At 39.3% G+C, this 17,199-nt stretch overlaps 1 protein-coding gene across 1 annotated transcript in view; it reads left to right on the forward strand.

Moving 5' to 3' along the window:
• The first annotated feature begins 180 nt into the window (after positions 1-180).
• Positions 181-17,199, forward strand: part of LOC106719743 (vacuolar protein sorting-associated protein 13B-like) — a 33,082-nt gene continuing 16,063 nt past the window's right edge. The window contains exons 1-39 of the mRNA XM_045686092.1: positions 181-337; positions 559-736; positions 931-988; positions 1,471-1,655; positions 2,102-2,240; positions 4,157-4,347; positions 4,457-4,623; positions 4,949-5,131; positions 5,527-5,670; positions 5,869-6,047; positions 6,154-6,284; positions 6,440-6,653; positions 7,075-7,304; positions 7,656-7,787; positions 8,258-8,377; positions 8,848-8,905; positions 9,455-9,636; positions 9,757-9,836; positions 10,042-10,185; positions 10,352-10,575; positions 10,756-10,859; positions 10,963-11,195; positions 11,651-11,724; positions 11,811-11,832; positions 11,975-12,091; positions 12,362-12,489; positions 12,678-12,778; positions 12,868-13,048; positions 13,245-13,361; positions 13,485-13,548; positions 13,912-14,096; positions 14,541-14,649; positions 14,811-14,857; positions 15,390-15,525; positions 15,648-15,748; positions 15,834-16,016; positions 16,394-16,563; positions 16,699-16,846; positions 16,991-17,198. Coding sequence (XP_045542048.1) covers positions 251-337; positions 559-736; positions 931-988; positions 1,471-1,655; positions 2,102-2,240; positions 4,157-4,347; positions 4,457-4,623; positions 4,949-5,131; positions 5,527-5,670; positions 5,869-6,047; positions 6,154-6,284; positions 6,440-6,653; positions 7,075-7,304; positions 7,656-7,787; positions 8,258-8,377; positions 8,848-8,905; positions 9,455-9,636; positions 9,757-9,836; positions 10,042-10,185; positions 10,352-10,575; positions 10,756-10,859; positions 10,963-11,195; positions 11,651-11,724; positions 11,811-11,832; positions 11,975-12,091; positions 12,362-12,489; positions 12,678-12,778; positions 12,868-13,048; positions 13,245-13,361; positions 13,485-13,548; positions 13,912-14,096; positions 14,541-14,649; positions 14,811-14,857; positions 15,390-15,525; positions 15,648-15,748; positions 15,834-16,016; positions 16,394-16,563; positions 16,699-16,846; positions 16,991-17,198 — 5,454 coding nt within the window. The 5' untranslated portion in view covers positions 181-250. The remainder of the gene's footprint in view (positions 338-558; positions 737-930; positions 989-1,470; positions 1,656-2,101; positions 2,241-4,156; positions 4,348-4,456; positions 4,624-4,948; positions 5,132-5,526; positions 5,671-5,868; positions 6,048-6,153; positions 6,285-6,439; positions 6,654-7,074; positions 7,305-7,655; positions 7,788-8,257; positions 8,378-8,847; positions 8,906-9,454; positions 9,637-9,756; positions 9,837-10,041; positions 10,186-10,351; positions 10,576-10,755; positions 10,860-10,962; positions 11,196-11,650; positions 11,725-11,810; positions 11,833-11,974; positions 12,092-12,361; positions 12,490-12,677; positions 12,779-12,867; positions 13,049-13,244; positions 13,362-13,484; positions 13,549-13,911; positions 14,097-14,540; positions 14,650-14,810; positions 14,858-15,389; positions 15,526-15,647; positions 15,749-15,833; positions 16,017-16,393; positions 16,564-16,698; positions 16,847-16,990; position 17,199) is intronic.

The following is a 17,199-nucleotide window of genomic DNA, read 5'->3' on the forward strand; positions in this document are numbered from 1 at the left end:
TTTTATTTCTTTTCTGCGAGGTAGAATATCTTAGTATTACATACTAATATTTATTTTAATTTATAATTGAAATTTTAATATTTGAACTTAGGTGTCTATATCCGCCATGTTTAGCACTTTATTATATTTTTAAAGAACAGGAACATAATAATATTTACTTGTGTACAGGTATGTGGAGTATGTAGAAGTAGAGAAATAATTTGACATGATAATTATAGTTGTGTTGTAATACAACTTACTACCTACAAAGATGTTTAACATTGAGTCTTATATCACGCCTATATTACTAAGTTATATTGAGAAATATGTAAAGGACTTCAGGCCAGCTGATGCTCAAGTAAGAAACAAGTTTATTATAATATCATAAAGATTATTTTCATTTGTTAACCAATCCATTTATATCTATACAGTGATAGAAACAACATTGCAACAAACATGTTCCATTAACATGTTTTACATACTCATGGTAATATGTAACAAGTGTGTGTTTAGTAGTCTTTATATGTTATCTTAACTCACCTAAATTTTAAAGTTTAATAAATAAGCTAATATTTTTAGGTTTCACTATGGGGCGGAGGAGTTGCACTTCACAATCTGGTTCTCAAACCAGATGTATTGCAACAAGTGGTCGCTCTGCCATTTACCCTTGTCTCTGGTCGAATACATGAACTACTTATCAGGGTACCATGGACCAAGATTATGTCTGAACCCATAACTATAACTATTGATACCATAGGTAAGGTTAAATTTTTGGTCATAATATTGTTGTAAATTTAAATTTTTATTAAAAAGCTTTTTTTATGTAAAGAAAAATGTTTGTTAGCTAAAATTTCTTATAAGATTGATTTATTAGTGAATATTATTACAATCAATTTAACGTCTTAGTTAGGGGTATATTGTTTAAATTAGTTTTAATTTTAAACATTACAGAATGCATCCTTAGTCTTCATGCACCGCCAGAAGAGAATCCTCAACCTGAATTACCAACGTAAGTTTATAACCTGATAGCTTATTAACATTTACTGTATGCTGGAGGCCTATTTTTAGTCCTTTATCCCTTACTTTCTTATAAGGAAAGGATGGGAAGTGGAAGCATATTTGATGGAGGAAGCAATATATATGATGGGGAAACATGTTCTTTCTGTGCTTTCCCTCCACTTACCAATAGTTATTATAAACAATAAGTTGTTTAACAAAAGTGAAACATATAATAGAGAAGTAAAAGGTTAATGTGGTATGGGCATGTTACGAGGAGGGAAGAATTGCATGTGACAAGGAGTACTATAGTTATGAGTGTGGAGGGATACACCGGTGAGGTAGACCTAGGAAAAGATGGATGGATTGCATAAAAGGTGACATAATCAAGAAGGGAGTGACAACTGAGATGACGGAAGACAGATTAATATGAAGGATGAAAACCTGGTGACGACCATACATGAGTGGGATAAGGACAGGGAGATGTTGTTTCAGGAAACAAGTAGTGGAAGCCCCACCAGGGTACATGCGAGCGTTGGTCCGTCGCGTTGTTAGCAACATCAGTGTGCGGGTGCATCATCTCATTGTGAAGTATGTCCAGGATGATATAGTACTGTCACTGAACATTAAACACCTAGCAGTCGACAGCGCTGACTCCAATTGGAATCCCGCATTTGCAGGTGAGTTAGTTAATTAATATGTCGCCTTTTCTTTCTTTATATTCTAATTTATTTTCAGAAAACATGTTAATTACCGCAACAATTTATTAACGCTTAAATGTTTAAAATTGCTCTGCTGTAAAGTTGTGGTTTAAAAAATATCATATTGTTCTTGTAAATAGGCGATGTAGTAAATGGATGTTAATTAGCAATTTGTTTGTAGGTTACTGAATAAATGGCATTCTTATTGCTTTTGGAAAATGTAGAAACATGAGAAACAGACATGACAAAATAGATAATGTACAAATCATTAAAAAGTAATACAAAATATTATGTTGTAACAAAATTAATACTTTTCTATGGTCTTTTCTGTAATTTTCGTTTTTCATACTTGTAATTACTTATACAAAATAAAGAAACAAAACATATAATTATAACACTAATGTGTATTTGTGGTGATTGTCCAGATATAGAGGTGGGTGAGCCTGCGCTGCGGCGACTGGTCCGCCTGGATGACCTCACACTGTGCCTGGACCGCGCCGACGCCGATGGCAAGATACGCTTCTACCAGGAACCTCTCCTCTACAGATGTCAGCTGGACTTCAGGTAATATTTATATGTTCTTTGTACTTTTCTTTTCTAGATTTTTGTAATTGATTAAAAGTGTCAATTTTTAATAGGCAGTTGTAATTTTTATTATTATTTTTGTTTTTTGATAACATCCTGTATAAGACTAAAATTCTGAAATCGATACTGAACTATTTGAAGCGATCTTTACTTTTTTGTTTCTTTCGTGAATTGCTTGCGAAAATTGCAACAATTTACATGTACATATATGCTTCAATGTTACTTGTGAAAATAAGAGATTTTTTAATTAAGGCATACAAGAAATATATTTGTACATAACATATTTTAATTTTAATGCGAAATACAAAATAATTCAACTGTGTATGTTTTAGTCTAGCGATTTTAGTTAACCTTTGCAAGAACATATCTGTAAAAAAAAGATTTTACTTCATTTGCCAATTGAAGCTTTAAATACTATCATAAGTATTTTTAATTATTAATTCAATTTGAAGTGATACAAGCTAATTTTGAAAGGGCAGTTTTTAAATGTTTGCGAAAAAGGAACATTGAAATAATATTTTTTATAGAACGAGAATATTCAACTAGTGTATTATTTTTCAATATTGAAATATATATCTGCTATATATATTTATATATCATGTAAATAAATGTTTGCTAGCGAACGATACTCAATTCTCGCTAAGCTATATATTTATAGCTAAAGTATATATTTTCGCACATGCTGTAGTTCTTAATAAATATAATATCGCATTGCGATTGTAAAAGGCCATGCGAAGGCTCTTTATGAAAAAAAATGTTTACCAAAATTCAATTACAACATTAGTGTGTTCATTTTCTTGTTATCAGATAAACAATTTCGCCGTGCGTTATGTTTTTGTAATTGTATGTAATAAATGTTTAGGCAATAAATATTTTGTAGTCGAAAAAAACAGAACACCCTATGTCAACTAAATTATTTAATATGTAAAATAAATTAATCTTAAAAGTATGAATGCTATCGCAAATATCTACTTCGCTTGTATTTTGTAAGGTCATTTGCAAACACTCGCATTCAGTGATAATTTCTGTCATGTCCCGACTCTATTTTATTTTCCCCATCTAGCGCGTTAAAAAATAAACATCTGCCATGCTATATGTAAATGCTCACATTCTTTGCGATTTCACTGTAGCGATGTTTGTTACTGTACAATTTGTGTAAATGTTACATGTTAAAGGCGATATCTATATATATAAAAGAAAGTTGTGTTAGTTACACCATTTATAACTCAAGAACGGCTGAATCGATTTGACTGAAAATTGGTGGGCAGGTAGCTTAGAACCAGGAATAGGACATAGGATAATTTTTACCCCGTTTTCTTTTTTTTTTTTTTATTCCGCGCTGACGGAGTCGCGGGAAAAAGCTAGTTAAACAATATTTAGTGAAGCGATAGAAAAAAAAGAAGGAAAATCTTTAAATAATCGGAATACTTTGAATCAAAAAAATAAATGTATTTAAAATTATGAACGTAAGTAGTCAAAGATTTAACAACTGAAATTTGAATAAATGATGTCGCAAAAAGAATGCAGTATAAAATAATTTAATTACGCATGCTATTCGTACTAACAAAATAATAACTACACAATTATTTTTTATATTAAATAACGTGTATATTCCAAAAGATTAAAAAATATTTCAAATTAACACTAAAAGATGTTAATCTATATCTATCTATATATATAAAAGAAAGTCGTGTTAGTTACACTATTCATAACTCATGATCGGCTAAATCGATTTGACTGAAAATTGGTGGGCAGGTAGCTTAGAACCAGGAAAAGGACATAGGATAATTTTTACCCCGTTTTCTATTTTTTATTTCGCGCGGACGGAGTCGCGGATAAAGGCTAGTTTATAATAAAATATATTCATTTAAAAACGTATACGTATTATATTTCAGAGTTCTAACTCGGCTTGTATCAGCTAAACGTCTGCGTCCGCTGTCAGTGTGGGTGCGGGCGAAAGCAGCGCGGCTCGCGGGCGGCGCCAGCAACGAGCAATTGGCGCTGCTCGTACGACTGATGCGGGAGCGTCCTCCGCCACCCACGCCACCCGCCACAACACCACTCTTCGTACCACCACCACAAACTGGTCAGTTATCTGAACGTTGAAAGTTTGTTGAAAGAATGTACTCGAATGTTTCAACATATGCTGAGTTCTATGAGTAGTGCTTAAAATAAAGTCTGCTTCATGTATATAGGAGCATCATCAACATCGTTGGAAGGAGTGCGTACAGAGAGTTGGACGGAGTGGGCGTGGTCGTGGCTGCCGGCCTCTGATGAGTCGGAGGATGTGGCGCCCTCTGTGCCAGTCCCCGTACCATTGATATTGACTGTTTACTTTGACGATGTCTCCTTCACTTTCAAAGTGAGTTGCTACTATCTAAATAACTACTTTTTAAATATCTCATTATAAAACTTCCATACCGGTTTGCATGTAAATCTTTATTTTTTACCAGCGGTCACCCTCGACTTCTTTAGCGCAGAATTTAAAAATACTACCTTCCTGCCCAAGTCCCGTCAAAATCGGTCCAACAGTTTCGGAGATTACCTGAAACAAACGCGGATTTGCGGACAGATAGACAGACAAAAAATTTTGAAATCATTTTTCAACATTAAACAACAACTTAAAATAACTTTGCTATATTTAGAAATAGTTGATATTACTATTATTAAAATGATTTATATGACAGATGATGGAGACGGACATGAGTGGCAAGCGGCGCGCGCGGCCCGTGCTGCAGCTGGTGGCAACGCATGTGGCCGTCAAGTTCACAAAGTGCGCGCCCACCTCATTGCGCCTGCGCGCCGGCGCACGTCTGCTGGACCTGCGCGCGCACGGCAAATGCGTCTGTGGTCAACTACCCCCCACACATGTAAATACTTCGTCCCACACACACAACTTACGCCTGTAACCCAGAAGGGTAGGCAGAGATCACACTCTATTTGGTGTGGCCAAATGAACCTCCGCAATCCACTTTTCGCCATTTCAGGAGACGTAACCGGGTGGCCGAGAAGCGTCGCCGTCATTTTCTCCCGGGAATTCACACATATCTTTTTGCTGATATGTTCAGGTTGCATCACGATGTATTCCTTCACCGTAGAAACGTCAGATAAATGTATACATATATGTTAATCGAAAATCGAAAAACACTATGGTACATGGCGGGATTCGAACCCAAGACCTGCAGATTACAAGTCAAGTTTACGCCTGAAAAACCGACGCTCTCTTAACGTATCTTTATAATAACAATAATATTGTTATTCACAGGCTAATCATGAGCCGACTATTTATTTAAGCAACATTGTAAAGTCGGAGGAACCATGGAATTGGCCCGAAGAAAACTTCGGCGGCCGTCCAGTGGAGACTGCCTTAGCTGTTGACGAACAGTTTCGAGCTTCTCCTGAACCTAATGTAAGTTATGAAATAATTCATTTCATTTATTAAAAGTAATTTATTCTGAAATGTCGATATCAATAACTGGCATGGATTTGATTGTAAAATTAAAAGAACAATCTTGTAATGACAACTCTACATCAGTGAAAAGTGACCCATGTGAAGAAAAAAAAAATATACTAGTTAATTAATATGTATAATTGTATTTTTAATTAGGAAGCATCAGAAAGTAATGTGGAGACTCAGTGGTGGAATGAGGTGCCTCAGGACGGGGACAGTGATGAGCTTTGGGAGCAGATGTCACCCGTGGTCTTCGTCGAGTACTGTCACGACAGAGCGCCGCCGGATTCACACATCAATCCTTATGACAAGCCACCTTTGGACTTTGAATACAGGTATACAATCATGCTAGTATAGTAATGTTCAAATGTATCGTTAATTTTAGGTATTAAAAATAGTAACTTTTATAAATTTTATAATTTTCTGTAATAAATCATGCAGCGACTGGGCGGAAGAGTGCAGCATATCGATCCGCGTGCAGCCGCTGCAAGTGGAATTGTGCGGCGGGCTGCTGCATAGAGTTGCTGCAGTCGTGGACATGGCGCTGCACCTTCCTCCGCATCAGGAACCCGGTCAGTTGACACTCAACTATCTTTGGCCCCACAGATCTGGAGGACATACGGTCCAAATCGTGAAAATTGGTTTTTCGATTCCGCACGCAATTTTCTTGACTCCATTTTTGAAACACTCGTTAGATATTTTATAAATATTGACTATATTTTTTCAGAGCAATCATTACGTACTCTGACTGTGGAGGAATGCGAGGCGTTGTCTAACAACGTACCGCAGCGGCGATGCGATGTAGAAGTGTGCGGGTTGGTGGTGCGCGCGTGGCCCTGGCAGCACCCGCCACCTCACCACCGCGCCGCGCCTCCCCTGCTGCTGGACTTCGAGCTGCCCTTGGCTGTAGCCACCATCTCAACACCCTTGTATACATACAGGTACAGAATAACCACAAACTTATCTGACCAGAGAAAGTTAACGCTGTCATAAGTGATACACAAGACAAGACAACTGCAGTCTGTTAAGGTGACACTTTTTGTTATTGATAGAGCGTGTATATTAACTATACGATAATTTATGCATAAAAAAATTTATTTGAAAATACTCTTGAAATTTAACTTATCGGAACATCTTTCGCAATTAGTATCTCAACTAAATAACCAAATATCGATAAAAATAAAAAAAAATCTTTATTTAACTTAAAACCATTTTTCACAAAATTAGTGGGACTCTGTCTCCCGAACTAGTTAAAACTGTGTTTCGAGAGGCAGCGCCTTCTCTTATATATTACTTAGCGTTAGTTGTATATATATATTAAAAGATACATTGTATTTTGTTATATCGATGGTTTCTTGTCAGGGTGTGCTCGGCGGCATGTCAGATGCCCGAGGACGAGGCGCTGGTGTGGAGTTGTGCGCGGGCGCATGTTACCTTCAACGTTAACGGTGCGACTGCGAGCGTGCGCGGCGCCGACACGCCCCCGCGACCAGTCGCACACGCGGACATCCGCGCCACCTCACACCGCCTCCTGCATCCGCATCTCTTCAAACACTACGCTACAGTGCACAACAGCTACACATTCAATATACGTTAGTATTTATTACCAAACTAGCTTTTGCCCGCGATTTTGTTCGCGCGGAACTAAAAAGAAAACTTAATAAGTAGCCTATGTGCTTTCTTAGATTCTAAACTATCTGTGTACTAAATTTCATTTAAATCGGTACAGTAATTTTGGTGTGAAAGCGAAACAGACAGACAGAGTTACTTTCGTATTTATAATATTAGTAAGGATTAAGTAAACAGATAGACGTCAAATTGCATTCATGGCATGGCGGCTATTGAGATATTTTGTGATTTTGTAAAGTAAGGGTAATTATTGGTTTGTTTTTTATGACATTTTTTTACCATATTTTTTAAATTGTCAAACACTTATTTCACAGGCGAAGCTGGGATTTGCGGTTCTGTGGCGAGACTTACAGCTGCGTATGAGATTCTGACCGCACTACGTAACGCTCGTCCTTCCACCTTGCTCAACAACACGACGCTCGTATATGATGCGTTGCACGACGATGGTACGACATACAAATATATTGACATACATACACGTATATGTACAACGAACGAATCTTATGGAAGCTATCTTAGTTTAGATGCTCAATAACCTTAATGCTACACTAAGTTTCATTAATTAGTCACTGAAGGAGCCCCTTAGTCTAGGTTTACCAAGATAAATGTTTAATGAATAACTGACTTGACTTGCAATCTGCAGATCCTAGGGTTCGAATCCCGCAATATACCAAAGTGTTTTTCTATTTACATATGTATATTTATCCGACGTTCGTACGGTGAAAAAAACATCGTAATAAAACCCGCATATTCACAAAAATGTAGGAATTCCCGGGAGAAAAAGACGACGACGCGCTTCGGCGAAATGGAGGTCCATGATTTCTGCCTACCCCTCTGGGTTACAGGCGTTAGTTTTGTGTGTGATTAAGTACCCATTTAATGAATTAGTGCAACAGTTAAGATGTTCTGGTTCTAGAAATGGTGTCAGTGGACGCGTCGTTGGAGCAGCTGACACTCCGGGGATACGCGACACTCGGCCTCCGCACACACATAGTATCGCTGCACTCCGTTAAGGCCTCCGCAATACACGCACCAAGTAAGTACTTATGAGGAACCTTTTTTATTTAGTCCAATCAATCGATAATAATCTGACACTATCATTGGTAACAGTATATAAGAGTGAATAGTAAATGAATTGATCTTACTAATGTAAATGCGAAAGTTTGGATGGATGGATATTTGTTTGAAGGTATTTTTGAAACAGCCCAACGGATCTTGATGAAATTTGCCACAGATATACATGGTTAATACACACATAAATAGAGTCTATATTAGTTTTTTTTAATGCCGCGCGGACAAAGTCGCGTGCGATAGCTAGTTAATAAATAAATTATATCATTTCTTTATAAAGTAGTGCTTACCAAAATGTCGTGTTTTGAATTGAAGTTAAATGGTACTTTAGTGAATGACTTATAAATATAGCGTAATTGTGACGAATATTCCATTTATGTATTTATATTCAAAACGTATTTGTAGTTGAATACTAAATTTCCTTTTTATCTCCAGAAGATGGCGAAATCAAACAAGCCTGGCTGTTTTCTGGTCCAGAGGCCTCGACAACTTCGTAAGTTATCTTTTTACGAACGTATGCATGAAGCATTTAAACAAGATAATGATTCTGTTTGTATTGCACCATGATATCTTAAATTAAAAATAATACTCGCAACATCATAACGTAAGATCATAAATAAGAGAAGGCGCTGTCTCCTGTAACACAGGTTACACCTAGCACAGGTGACAGAGCTCTATTAAATTTGTAAAAATATATTTAGTTCAATAAAGAATTTTTAATTTAATTTAGTAATGATGACGTTATATAATAGAATAGACTGAGTTATCCCTTCCATGTTATACAATTATTCAGGTGGATGTAAAGGAGCCAACTGAAAACCAGCGCAGGGACTGTTTAGGCCGTCTCTGTATACGCTGAGTTGGCCCCCTTTTACCACATTTCTCTAAATTATTTTCATAAATATGTGCTGTGATTTTTTTTTCTCTTGTATTTGTGTGGTAATAAATTAGTTTCTTTCTTTCCTTCATAATTTTATACAATTCAAATCTAACATAATATCTTCGATTTTATTATTAATATTTGTGATTATATGAATTTCAGACCGTACTTGCGCATAGCGATGCAATGGGAAACAGATGTGGGGGCGGGGCCGCGGGAGGAGGAGTCTGAGCAGCTGAGGGCGGTGGAGTTCATCGGGGCGTGGCTCGAGCCCACTGCGGTCAGCCTCGACCCGCTAATGCTCGCAGGATTGGTGTACATGCCCCGTGTCACACTATCGAGCGGTCTGACAACTTTGTTATACTTTAACAGATTTGCTTATTATACGTATAAATTGATTTATATACAAATAACTTAATCAAATATAAATGAAAAGTTAAGTTATTCTCAAATGTTCATTGCAGTGGATTCACAATCTAATCTAATTACTGGAAAATCCGTGTCATCATCCCTGCACTCAATGCTGCGTCGCCCCACACCACCGGTGAGTAGTTTTTATTTAATAAACAAAAAAAATGTTGTAATTTACATGATTTTAAAACTTAGCTATAAAAAAATTTTATTAAGGTAATTAAACAAAAACTTTTTCTAAACAATAAAATGTATTTTTCTCAGGCTCTTTATAAAGCACTTAAATATTCCAAATTTGGTATCCCACTCCACAATATATCGTTTTAATATATTTGTAGTCGTCGAGTGGTCGCGGCGGCAGTCGTGCGGGCTCCGGTGCGGAGGTGCACACGAGGACGCGCAGTACCACCTCCAGCGCCGAACGCACAGAACTCATGCACGCGCCGCCCACACCGCGACCGAACGACACCCGCAACACGCTTGTACGTACGAATTGACTTGAATTGCGAGTCGATTCACTGATCCGTTTCACACATGTGAACAGTGAACTGATCTGCAGATCATCAATTTTAATTCAGTTACTCGCGACTATTCCATACTGCAGCAGTAGTCAGGTGAACTTCAATGGAGACACATTTTTGTGTTCAGGGTAAGAAAGCGGCGTGGTGGTGGAGCGGGGAGCGCGCGGTGCAGATGCACGCGAGGTTGCGACGCGCGCTGGCGTGCTGCGAGCTGGGCCTGGTGCAGGTGTACGTGCCCGCACAGAGCGTGCCAGCACGCGGGTCCCGCCCCCTGCGCGCCATGGCCGGCATTGCGGGACTCCGCGACGCAGTCGAGACCCACGCCGTGCACAAACCAGTTCTAGTGTTCAGGTACTTCGCGATTTACAATTTCTAATCCATATTTCTCCTTTTTCTCGTTTAAGCAATCCGTCCGATATATTTTGATCAGTTACTTCCTTTTCATTAATAACAGTATTTCATTAATATCTATACATAAAACGCTGGTTACATATTTTATGTCACGTTATAGAAACGACATTATTATTTCAGTCTGGGACACTTGACAATGCATTCCAACACAATGGTAAAACACCTTTGGAACGATATCAGACACGACGGCCCCACCTATATTGCAGCGAAGCCCGAACTCACACGTAAGTTACCACTTAGCTCAAATTATATGCAATGTACGTCTAACAGAGGCAAATGGAGATTGTGAAGCAAACGTGTAACTGATTAAGAAATGTTAACTTGATATAGTGGATTCGTTTCCGTGGCGCGTGCGCATCGCGGACGTGTCGTGCTATACGCTGGAGGCGCGGCGTGCTACGGACGGAGTTCGCGGCGCGCTGAAAGACACGCGCAGCACCGCCCCGCGCGCCCTCCTCGGTCTCCTCACCACCACCGTCACCCTCTCCATAGTCACCAAGTCTCTGTCCGTGCGGCTTCCCACCCCCACGCAACGCACGCCGCACGTCGCCCACGACGAGGTAACGCATACGAACCACTCGCTGCCGCATTCAGAGGTGTTGATTGCTCTTACATTATTACATATCGACGCTGGACAGCGTAAACGCTGTAACCCCGAAAGTATGAACTTTACAGGAGAGCCAAAAAATGATAACTCGTGAGCTGATACGCCTACAAGCATGCGGTATTTAGCAATGTTGTGTAGTTTGTGCTAACCTATAATGAAATCATTATCGTTTGATAATGGTTCAAATTATTAACGTGTGAAAAACATATTCGCGATTTCAAGGGTTACAGCGTTTATGCTTTCCAGCGTCGATATATTTGTACATTTAGTATAACAAATATATACTGAGAGACTCCCTTAGTGCTTAATTGACAGCTCTGAATGCGGCATTAAGTCGAAGCAAATATTTTATACCGAGTCACAAATACATCAGTCGTTCAATAATTCACATTTCATTTTCCCCTACAGAAAATTAAATATTTCACAAGCGGCGTTGACTTTAAGCCTTCAACATTGAAGGAATTCATCCGAGGTCCTTCTAAGTACGTTCTCTTTTTTTTCTTTAATTATGTTAAATTAATTTTATTGTATCGCCCTCGAATTGTTTGCTTTTATTTTGTCTTTTCAGACACAAGAGAACTAATGTGGAGGTGAGCAAAGTATCTAAATATAATTTACTTAGCATTTTTATATTCCATTTAGTTATTTGTACAGCTACGTAAGGGGATTACATACACAATAGAAACATATAATTGTTTTACTGTGAGTGTCGAGGTGTGTATTTGTACACAGACGAAAGCGAGCCCGGAGCCGACGGCGGCGCCGGCTGCGGGCGGGCCTGTGGTGTCGCTGGGCGTGCACGTGCACGCGGACACGCCCCCCATCACACTACATCTAGACCAAGATCAGGTATTTTATTATTTATAACTTTACATTTTATATTTCAAAGTTATTTTTCAACCGTTTCGATTGTTTTTTCTCTCATTAATTCTCTCATTAAAAGTAATCGTGTAAGTCTAAGGTCAATATAAACTGCATTTTTTTTTCTTATACAAAAATGTAAAAAGTAATAAGTTGTATTTATTAAATTTATTTTTAATTCGATATTTATTTCTACGGCACTATTCTTAGTTTACTAAGATATATACTGCAAAATTCCTAATTCCTGTATGTATGTAGGTGGGCGTGTTAGCGGACGCATTGCACTGTTTGTCGCATTTGGCACTGTTGTTGCGCCGGTCGTCCGTCTCTACGCCCGTGCCAGCCTACACACCCTCAGTTCCTGCTGTCAACAAGTCACTCATAAGGTATCCCGTTGTAAATTGATATTACCATTTGTCTTTCTTGCTTGATATTATCCCATATGGTGATGGGGACAGCTTTGCCTTTTAGTCTCTTCCACTTCGCCCCATCCACGAAGTCTTCGTCAGAAACTTGGCAATCTATCTATCTAATGTAATCAACTAATGCACACACACTACCTTTATTTCTTCAGATCTGTATCCGAACAGGAAGAGAGAGAAACGCCCTCTGAACGGACACCTAGCGACAACCGCTCAGATCTCATTCCAATATTTGAAGCGAGCGCTATAAAATGTAAGTTTGAGTAGAAAAATTGCTGAAAGAACTATTTACTATAATTCAATACTCTAATTTATTTATATAGGTACATATTTTATTTGCAGTAGAGACGAAGACGTTCGTATGGGTGCAGTGGGTAATATCGCGTGCGACGGTCGCAGTATCGACTGGTCGCGCGCGACTGGCCGCAGACGTGGACGATATTATCGCCACAGTGGATCTGCAGCCTCACTACAGTCAGTTAAAACTGAAGCTTGCTTCCGCTTCACTACGTCATTATCGACGGTAAGAGAAATGCCACACAAAATACACGCTAATCTGATGTTGATTATGTGTATGTTCTATATAAGTAAGTTTGTAATAGTTACTAACTATCTATGGTCAATATCTCGTTGGTTATTCGTAATCAAGTATCAATATATTGATTTGTTTTCAAGTGTTTAACGCACAAATGAATAAAATTCTATTGTATTATTCCTAGATCGGAGAGCGATGAATGGGAAGCCGGAGCTATGGGAGGCCGAGTGCTTGAAGCTCGGGAGCCTCTCGACTCCAAACAAGACAACCATTTCTTAGCCCTCACTGTAACGCAAGCAAAGTCAGTATTCAGCATTGTATGATCTAAGTTGGTAGCAAAATTTGTAATAAGCTGAAAACTAATAATCACTTTGATAATGTATTCCTAGCTACTTTTTTATTACAATGTGTTTTATTATTTTAGGATATCTAATTTACCAGCCAGTTGGAGAGAAGAGCTACATCCTAAATTATTGGAACAAAAATCTGTAAGTTTGAATATTTTATGTTCTCGATGTTCAAATAATAACAGAGAAGAGTCCTATATGATTTAACTCGTAAAACATACTTTACTATTTTTATAATTGTTTATTCAGTCTTTTGCTGATAACGCCAATTTCTAAACTTATTTTATGTCTGTTTGTCTAAACGCCTGTAAAATGCTAAATGCCTGGTTTGATTTTGACGGGAAGGTAGTTGAAGCATACGGGCATATTATACGCTATTTTTTTCTGCGTTGACGAAGTCAGGCGACCACCAGGATGTTATTTATATGTAAGACGTAATAATAGACAGCAATTTTAATGAAATAATTTTTTGTATTATGTGTTTTGTGTAATACTCGTATGTAGCAAGGGGCGGACAGTATGTGGGAGGTGTATGTAACACTGGCGCCACTGGAGGCAGTGGTGCAGGCGAGCGTGGTGCGGCTGGCGGCGGCCGTGCTGCGTCTGCTGCGTCCGAGCTCCGCCGCCTGCCCACTGCGCCCGCCCACACCCCGCCCACACGCCCACCTCGCCACTACACACGCCCCACTGTAATAATATACTATATCTATATATATAAAAGAAAGTCGTGTTAGTTACACTATTTATAATTCAAGAACGGTGAATCGATTTGACTGAAAATTGGTGGGCAGGTAGCTTAGAACCAGGAAACGGACATAGGATCATTTTTACCCCGTTTTCTATTTTTTTATTCCGCGCGGACGGAGTCGCGGGTAAAAGCTAGTTTTATATAAAAACCGATGTAAATAACATAAGAGGATAACCTAATATCGAATGAATTAGTCAATTTTTATAATAAAAATCGCGAGAGTGACGTATAAAAACTTTGACAGATGACAGATTATAGCAGACTTAACGTTGGCGCCATCTACTTGGCACTTTCTGTTTTCCCTCCCTACACTAAAGTATGGGTCAATATGGAAAACCGTTAATAATTGTTTTGAATAGTGTGCGGGGCAATATTATAATTTCAGTCGCAGCGAATGGCAGCTTCCATTTTTCTACATGTCGGCCGGCGGCTTGCGACTGCTGCTTACTGAGCACGGGGCAGAGAGTGCGGAAGATGACACAATCATGCTCGTTGTCAGTATTTACTTATATTTTATAGACAGACAAACAAACATATATCCGAACAAACAAATTACTTGTTTCCGAAACATCAAAAACATTTATTTTGATATAGTTTTTATTACGTAGTTGTAGTTTTGATTGTAGTTGGGACTTATATTACTATTTTTTTACAGATCGGAAAAGTTACTGTAAATCCACATCCGGAGAACCCTATTTGCAGGTGCATATCTTTCTAAAATTATAAATGCGATTTTTTTTTTATATCATAAAAACGGTGGCAAACGAGCAAACGGCCACCCGAATTCGCCGCAATAGCGAGGCGACCGTTGCCCATAGACATCCGCAAATACTGATGCGTTGCCTTCCTTTAATCATCAGAAAGAGGATATTTCTCCTTCCTATGCGTCCCCTCTTCCACCAAATCCACTTCCTAACTATCGACTAAAATTAGTCCTCCGGTACCACACTCATCAAACTGTACTTGGAATTGCTTCCACTTGACGCCTGTCTTCTGTGTGGTCGTGGTATTTCACCGGTCGACCCGACCAATTCGTGCACCCAACAAATATTGTTGTTGCGGGATCTACCACTGTTAACGTGTGTGTTTAGATGTATGTATGGATAATTTAATATTTGTTAGAAGGTATCTCGAAACGGGTAAACACATTTGACATAGATATAGAAAATAGTCTGCAAGAACACATAGACTAGACAAAAGCAAATTGATTTCAAATGACACATCGTATGTTCAGACGTGTAGTGAACGCGTGTGCGGAGACGAGCGGGTGGGCGACGGGCGCAAGTGCTCCTGATGGCCGACAGTATGAAGCACTCGCCCGGGGCGTGGCGCTGCGCTCCGCACGCTTTCATCAGCTTGTCAGACAAGAGGTAGCAATAACTACATACCAACCAAATATTCTAACACACAATTTATTCATAATTTGCATGTCTAAGTTCAATTTTATACTATTTAGATTAAACTCGAACAAATACTGTTTCAATATTTTTAGGTAAGCGAAGCAGAAATTATGAAAGGCACGGGCGGTGAAAATCCAGCATTGAAATGGAGTCAGCCAACGATTTCACCTGTCATCACACCAATATTACATTCGTGAGTTGTGTTTTTGTTGTCATATCTCTATAAAACTGTAGATTTTAAAGTGTTGTTGTTGCAATGTTGCAATGTTGTGTTACAGTGTGGACGTGGAGTGCGTGGTGGCACCTACGGTGGTGGTGTACGACGAGGATGGGCCAACGGTGGCATGCGGGCCAGCACTTGAGCTCAATCTCGCCTCCGACTGCTCCGTGGAGCTCGGCCTGCACCAGCTCGCGCTCCTCGTCTCCCTCAGCGATTCAATGCGGGATGCCCTCACACACGGGTAACACATGTATAACCTGGATAAGAGATAAATCTTCATAAACGGGAGTCATTTCCCGGTTCCGACGAACGGCTTACATAATCGAGAAACTAGGGTTAGAGAGAAACTTCTTTTAGTGAGAAAAATATCGCAATCCCTTTAACTCTCGTTTACCCAGGTACCACTGTATACTAGCTGAATCCGACATGCGTTGCAATGCCAAAGTCAGATGACTAAGTAACCAAAAAAAATAGTGCACGAAAAAAAAATTGTTAAATATGACACAAACCTGAACATTCTATCAAAGTTTCATCGAAACATGTTTATTCATATAGAATAAAACGTATACAATAATGAGCTAATATTCCAATGTTCTCAACAAATTGTGTAATTAACAGGGTGGAAGACGTTGATGCAGATGAGGCTGAGGAGGAGTCGAACACGTGTCCTTACTCGCAGCTGATCCCCGAGCCGCTGTCGCCCTGGCCAGATACAGCGCCCATGCCGCCTACACCATCCTCCGCGACAGTCGCGCCTACAACCTCAGCAAACTCCACACCTGCCTTTCGTAAGAGTAATTCTTGTACTATTATATTTGTAGTCCCAATTACCAACGCCATTGAATGACTTTTGGATAATAATAATTGAATTAAACTTGATAACTTTTCTTAGCTTTGGTAGTAATGTAAATGAAACATTACAGCGTGGACAACGCGAAGTGATTCGATGCGGGGAGGCATGGATTCAGGTGCGGCGTCGGCCGCTTCGCACTGCGCAGCCAAATATAGCTTAAGTGAGGAGCCGCAGGGACCCATCAAGAAAAATGTATCCATTGCGCTCGCAAATCATAGGTAATTAAGATTTTTACTGAATTTTACATCAGCGTCTTTGCCCAAATTATCTATGTCTAATTATAAAATTAAGCCTACTAAAATTTTGTAACAAATTCATCCATAGTGAAATTTTGATATTACAAACGACTCATCTTACCTCAGGATCGATCCATGGGAACATTTTGAGTTGTTTGTGACAATGGGGGTGATCGAAGCGTGTTTGTATGCTGCGGATACTGGCGGCAGCGAGTTAGCGCCGCTACGCGCTCGCGAACCGCCATTGGCCGACCATGTGCCAGTGTCGGCCCCGCCCAGCGCCACACCGGGCCCCGCCACTGACACAGCGCCCGAAGACCAGACACGCCCCAATG

Source organism: Papilio machaon, chromosome Z (assembly GCF_912999745.1).
Source record: "Papilio machaon chromosome Z, ilPapMach1.1, whole genome shotgun sequence".
In the NCBI taxonomy this organism is placed as follows: Eukaryota; Metazoa; Arthropoda; class Insecta; order Lepidoptera; family Papilionidae; genus Papilio; species Papilio machaon.